We start from the raw sequence: 7,062 nt of genomic DNA, 5'->3' as shown, positions 1-7,062 counted from the left end.
AGTTCTATTATTTAATTTATCAAAAAATTTATTTTCACTTATGCATAAACTAATTTTAATTTATAAAAAAAATCGATTTAATGTATTTTCTTATTTTTCTTCTTTTATAAGTGTTTGTTGAAAAACATATTCAAAATATTCTTATTTCAAAACTTGTCTCAGCTCTTAGGCTTTATTTAAAAAAAAAATTGTTACGAACAAAATTTTAAAAATCCAATTCAATCCCCCTTTTTTTTTGTATTTTTTTTTAACTTTTTCAAAAGGATTTCTCTTTTAAAGACATTGATGGATCATCTTTATCGTCTTGCATGCAATTCCATCCATGTCGAAAGTACTCGGGCACTCTGCTAGGCTAGCTTTAACAAGACATGGAGATTGAAGATTCCTAAACATGGAAACAAACAGAGAAAAGTTTCGAAAATATCACCCAAAAAAAAAAATCTATATGGTTTAGCTTTCTACTATGGTTTGGGACCACACCAATACTTATTAATTAAACAAAATCTGGAACCACATAAACCAAAACAAAACCACTACGAAAAGAACATTTTTAATATAAACATTTCTTTTATATGGAATCACACATACTATTTAAAAATAAAATAAAAAGATGAAACATTTTAAAGAGAATCATAAATAAAGAACAATGCATGATATATTTTTTTTTATCATTCAGAAAGCTAAAGACAAAATACAAAGACACTAAGATATAACATGGAGATTGTTAAAAGGAAGCTAGGGCACTGGTGCATGATAACTAGAAGCATTTTTCTAACCAGAAGATCCGCAACAACAATTATCCTGTTTGTAAGTGTGTTGGATCTCTTGTAATAAAACTTTTGATGTGATTCACCAAGGGGGCATACATGCATGCAGAATGTACGTATGTTATTATGTATTTATATTATTATATAGAACAGGAGAATACAAAAAAAAAAAAGTTGTAGCATCTACACATTCATCTTTTACTTGAACACTCTTTCAGGGTTTAATTAATAACAACTTAGAGGAGCAGCGTTAGGAGTTTGTCTTTCCTTTGTGTCGATGAGAGAGAACAATTTGGAGGAAGAATTGGGAGAGATGCCTTTCCTAATTTTGTCTAATAAAATTTCGGATTTTAGGATTTATATTTGTTTTATCGTCATGTGGCACTAAATTGAAAGTGTGATTATCTTTTGAGTAAGTGATGATTTAAAAAAAATAAAAAAAAGAGTAAAAAGGAAGAAATTGTACCAAAAGAAGGCATGTGTCAAAAAAGAAGAATGAGACAAATGACAAATTTCCAAGATTAACTCTCCCAAATGTATTCTAATTTAGTTTATATTGATATTGACATAAATTTCACTAGTTCGGTTTATCTCCAATTTCTTAGGAAACAAACTCTTTCGTTCTTGTTTATATATGGAGAACCAACACACGTGCACACACAAATTTCGCATTTTACACAAATTAATAAAAATAAAATTATTATCAACTACAAAACGAAAATAAGTTTCGTTGTTTATGTCCACCTCTTACACAACCAAAACTTGTATATTTTTCGGTTGTAATGAGCATCTCAGTCATTATAATCAGTTACAATATTCAAGGCAACCGTTAGCAATTGGGAGGTTTCCAATAGTTGGGTCCTGTGGGTCTATGGTCGGGCTTTTCTATTTACACTCTTTATTTCTAAATGCACTCCTTCCCTTTTTAAGTCAATTTATTTGAATAACTTTTCTTATTCAAACATTCTCCTCTCTCCCACACACTCCCATTTCCACAACACATTTCCTCTATTTTTTTTATCACGCTTTCATCTCTTTGATTGCACTCTCATCCCTTTCAATCTCCCTGCATTCCTTCTTGTATTGGTCTCTTGCTACAACCTCCCTTCATTCTCCCTTTTGCATTGATCTATTGCTTCAATGTTATGATTTCTTTATCTTCCTAAAGTCCAATCCAGTACATTCATGCTCCCAATAATCTCCACCACTTTCTTTTTCTATTTTGTTTTTGTTCACTCACATAATAATATTGATGTCACTCATTATTTTTTGTTCACTTTCAAGAACTCAATAAAATCATGTTTCAGAAAAGTACTTTCCAATATTTTTTTAACATTTTGGAAAGTACTTTTCTGAATGTTACTAAAACAAAGTTATGTTTCAAAAAGTAATTTTCAATGTTAGCAAAACTATGGTCTGTAAAGTGCTTTCCAGAACTCAATGTGAGACCCCTTTGTTTAATAAAATAAGTCATTTTTTTTACTTTTTTTTATGTGTTAGCCTCATTAAATTAATCCTTTTATTTTTTTAAAAAAAATACTTTTTAAAAATAATTTTTATTTAGTTTAAACAAACCAGGCCTTAACTCACATTCCGAAAAGTATTTTTTGGAACACTAATTTATAACATGCCAAAAAATATTTTCTAAAATGTTATCAAAACAAAAGTGTTCCATAAAGTAATTTTTGGAATGTTAAGAAAAACAGAACAATGTTATGAAAGTACTTTTCCTAATGGTGTGATTATATTTCAATTCCAGAATTGGGGGGGAAAAAGTCACCTCATCACATACAGTTTCACGATTGTCGTATTTTTCTTGCATGACAAAATTAAACATAGGTAGTCTAGTATCAATACTTGTATGATGAATTCAATATGAGTGTAATGAAATAAAATTAAGGTAAACTTTTAATACCTTTGACAGACAAAAAAAGGCAAAAATAAATGAGGATTTAAAGAACAATGGAGATTAGGTATACAGATCAGGGTTTATACCTTTTTATATAAAGGGTATTCTGGTAGAAGGATATTTATGATAATAGAAATTAAAAAAGAAAAGGCAGGTGTACATTACAAAAGAGGGGTTGATATGGGAAAATCTAGAAAATATTTAGGCCCGTAAAAATTGAAAACATTTTTGTAGATTACTAATGATTGGTGATAAGTTAATACAAAGGCTAGAACTAAGAAATGACTGTACACGTCCCTAGAGACTGAGCTGTTAATAATTGAGGTCTAAAACATTTTATGATATAGTATAAAATGAACAGTAAAAAATATAATACGTAAAAAAAATATAATTAAAATAATTGACATATAAATAAAAAATATAACTGTTTGAAATTAATTAAAAATTTAAATTATAAATAATTAGAACTATATTTTTTTATCAATAAAATAAAATTGAAATGTATATAAAATTATCACATAAACAAGTTTATTTGTCATTTTAAATTTTTAGTTACTTCAACAAATAATTTTATAAAACACTTATGATCCAATAAGTTAGTTTAACAATTTTCAACTATAAGCTACAAACTTTTAATTTTTTAATTTTCAACTAATTTTTCAAACATATTCATAATTAAAATAAAAATGCACATTGCTATATATAATAATACTAATATAATCGTTTATTTGAGTTTCCTAACAATATATAGGATTTTTTTATTAGTGTAGAATATATACCAACTTTATACTAATTTGGTGGTCCATATTTAGTTAAATATAAGTTCACCGGTTGAGAATTGAATTTAATAAATATTTCAGCACTTATATATATAGTAAGGTGGATGGTTAGGCTTGGAGAACGCACAAATGATGGGGGTGTGAGATTTCTATTAAATCCATCTTACTTGGCCAAAACTTAAGACAGATATTAAAAGAGAGTATTATAGCAGAAGAAATGACATGGTTGAAGAATATAACTAGTTAGTTGACATGGTGATTTCCAGCCTACGAGCCAGATTTTATATTATAAATATAAATATAAATAAACAGATAACATTGATGCTAAAAATTGAATTACTAATATTAATATATAACATAAGCATGTGTGTAAAAAGTGTTGTACATTTGTAATGCAAACAGGGATAGTTATAAGTCTCAAATTGATGACTTAAAAGTCTACCTAACTCATCTATGAACCTCTTCTATAGGTGAAGAAGCTTTTGGAACATGACTAGTGTTTCTGTTTTCTGACTTGGAATCATCCAGATACTGTTGATACACATATGAAATAATGCCCCAAATAGCTAGCACCATAGAGATACCCTTAATGCCATCCATTTTGTCATGAAAGAATACCACTGCCAGCATTGGAACAATAGGCACTCCCAAAGCGCTTATGGCATTAGAGAAGAGGGAAGAAACCTCACGAATAAGCCCCAAACAACCAATGGTGAAGACTTGCCAAAGTATGGCTGTGAAAGTGAGGTTCAGCAAATATGAAGCCTTCCCCAACTCATACTCCTTCATTTCATTCTTCAAACCACTCCACTCTCCACTAGCAAAAAGTCCCACTAAGGTAGCAAGGGTAGCCACAAGGGAAGTGTATAATATCATATCCAAGACCACTTTGAATGTTTCTCTTTTTATGACCTTCTTGAACACAAGCTGTGTGAGGGAAAGCCATAGTCCATACCCTGCAGATGCACCAACTGTGCATATGAATCCAATCACATACTTTTTCTTGGAGACTTGTGTGGAATCTGAATCATCATCATCTGATGATGATGACTCATTTTGAAACACAAGGAGGGTGGCGGAAATGGTGAGAAGGACTAGAGAGTTGATTATGTATGGTGTGAACTTGAGTGAGTTGAGGAAGTAGGAGAAGAAAGCATTGAAGGCCAACTGTGATGAGCAAATGAGTGAATAGGTAGATACAGGAAGGTACCATAGACCAACTGAATATAAATAACAATCTAATGCCAAAAGTAGGCCAATTGAGACATAGATAAATGCTAGTATTGAAGCAGATGATTGTTTTGGATGAATGCTACTATTTGTGGTGAGATTTTTGGGTGCTGAAATGAAGTGAAAAGGAAGCTGAATAGGGAAACCAGCAAGTTGAACAAGTGTTCCCATCCACTTGCTTTTTCCACCCTTTTCATAGTACAATCTTCCAAGGAGTATTGCTGCTGATCCGCACACCAACACAAGTGAAGAATGGATGGATATTCTGAGCCAACGGTAATATCTTTTTTTCTTACTCATTGTTGATTCATTCATCGGACCACCAAAACTATTGTCTTCTAAGGAATTTTCTTCTTTGGCTCCAGTAGCTTCTGCAAAATAAAACCAAATGATTGATCATTATATCAACTTAGAAAACATGTCATAGATTAGACAAAGCTGTTAAGTATACTTCTTATTTGTTTCATATAAGAACTCACTTCATCGGAAGCAGAGTTATGTTTTCCTTTAATATGGACTCTTTTTCCTCTTCTGTTATTACTTTTGTTGTTTAGAAGTATCAGGGTGCTTGTGTTTGATGCCTGACCAGTTCACATATCAAAAGAACTGTGCCTTGATATTCCCATAATGGAAAACTAGAGATAAAATAATATAATTGGAAGTCTTGCAATTCTATCCTGAAGCTACTAGTCTCTTTATTATTAGAAAACGTTTTTGCTTTCTGTCTTCATGAATATTTACAAAATTGTCTATTTTTCCTGTTTTGAAAGATTTGGGGTTAAAAAAAAAAGATGGGTTTAATTTCTTATATAAATATTTGAAAACAAAAAAAAAAGTAAGCAAAAAATAACATATAGTAACTATTGATAAAACTAGAAGTCACACCAAACAACAGATATTATTCCTTAACTTTTGCTTGTTTTAGGGAGTATTATATTGAGACAGCTCAGAAACTAGACCTTCACAAAAATAAAAATAGAAAAAAAATCCATCATCTATACAAGCTGAGCTCAGCCTAGGTGGCCTCACAGTGGTTGGTGACATAGATTATCACGTTCGATGAGTTTTTTTTCTTGCTAGTTGTGCCTTGTCTGGAATCGGTCGGTACCATCAATGTTATGTCTAATTCAGCAGTTTACATCGGACCAAGACTATATGCATATGAATTACAGAACAGAACACTTGGACATAAGTATGTTCTTTATACAATGAAATGGAAAGATTTCTTAGCCTTTAATTACATCTAAACATAAAGTAGGTTGGTGAATATGATAACAAAATATTAAGTAACTGTAGGAATTAGGAAAAGACAAGTAGACATGAAATTTTGCTCTTAATATTGTGAGTCTTATAATTTTAACAGAATGAAACTTTTTGTTTATAAATATAAATGATGAAAAGTTGAGTTACCAATTTTGGTTAGTTGCACTTCTTGAGGTTCTCCCATGTGGATGGTGAAACAAGTCTCAGGGGAGAGTTGCACTTCTTTAGTTTCTCCCATGTGGAAGGTGTTTTGAGAGGAGGGGACAATTTAAGAAGAGGGAATTGAAGATGGAGATAGAGTTAAAGAGGAGGGTGGTTGGAAAATGCAATTGAATCATACACATTATGCATTTATAAACGTTCTAAATAAAAGGAGAAATTGTTGCTGACTTATATGTCCTCCTAAAGTTTGCCTTAATTACATGTTTGCAGGCCTACACACACTGACACTCTTCATATGAGAATTTGCCTTGACTAATGGTTGTGTGATGTGTGAACACGACATGTCTCTTTTTACCCTGTGTGTTGAAAATGAGAAAAATAAACCAGGGTGTGTTCAACGTGATGGCTAGGTCAACAGAGGAAGGTGGTGATAGGTTCCTATCCTTTTCAATGATTAGGTACTAGCTAGCTTAACTTGAAACCAAATGTATCTATAGTCTCAACTAATTTCTATGTAACATTTATTCAATTTTTTTAATTCATGAAAAAAGTAATATTTAATTATATGTCAAAGTGGAGATTAATAGGAATTACGTAGCCTCAAATCATGAAATAATTTCTCATTTTGGAGGGGCTATGTAGAGGTGTAAGTGTGGGAGGTTGGTGCGGTGGTGGAAGAAGATTGTTTCTGGTTGTTGTTCTATGAATTCATTAATGGAGATGACAAACACACATGAAATCAGGAGGGTATGTCAGTCATTTTATATATTGTGGAAAAAATATATTTGACCTATAATGAATTATGTGGGGAACATTTGCTCGTATGTACTTATTTATCCATTATAATATTAATGTTAACGAGCCATAGTGGGTGACAATGTATATACAAGGTGCAATTTTTTTCTATCTTTTAATCAGCAAAAAATTTCATTATTAAAGAAAGAGGACAATG

General features: G+C 31.1%; 1 protein-coding gene across 2 annotated transcripts; it reads right to left on the bottom strand.

Annotated features, from left to right (window-relative positions):
• Nucleotides 1–3,773: 3,773 nt before the first annotated feature.
• LOC114395622 (purine permease 21-like) lies at nt 3,774–6,516 on the bottom strand. 2 transcript variants are annotated; one of them, XM_028357452.1, is made up of 2 exons: nt 6,096–6,516; nt 3,774–5,053 (listed from the first exon to the last, which is right to left on the bottom strand). In XM_028357452.1, the coding sequence occupies exons 1-2, from the start codon at nt 6,184–6,186 to the stop codon at nt 3,903–3,905; spliced, it is 1,242 nt and encodes a 413-aa protein (XP_028213253.1). In that variant the 5' UTR covers nt 6,187–6,516; the 3' UTR covers nt 3,774–3,902. The 2 variants fall into 2 exon arrangements, with proteins under 2 accessions (XP_028213253.1, XP_028213252.1); XM_028357451.1 differs by having other exon boundaries at nt 3,774–5,056; nt 6,096–6,511.
• Between the last annotated feature and the right edge of the window lie 546 nt (nt 6,517–7,062).

This window comes from Glycine soja, chromosome 18 (assembly GCF_004193775.1).
Source record: "Glycine soja cultivar W05 chromosome 18, ASM419377v2, whole genome shotgun sequence".
Classification (NCBI taxonomy): domain Eukaryota; kingdom Viridiplantae; phylum Streptophyta; class Magnoliopsida; order Fabales; family Fabaceae; genus Glycine; species Glycine soja.
This window is presented reverse-complemented; position numbering and strand designations above follow the sequence as displayed.

Coding starts and splice junctions, on each gene's coding strand:
- LOC114395622 (XM_028357451.1), bottom strand. CDS start 6,186: ATGGGAGAAACTAAAGAAGTGCAACTCTCCCCTGAGACTTGTTTCACC. Junction 5,057..6,095: donor AGTGCAACTAACCAAAATTG/GTAACTCAACTT, acceptor TTTATTTTGCAG/AAGCTACTGGAGCCAAAGAA.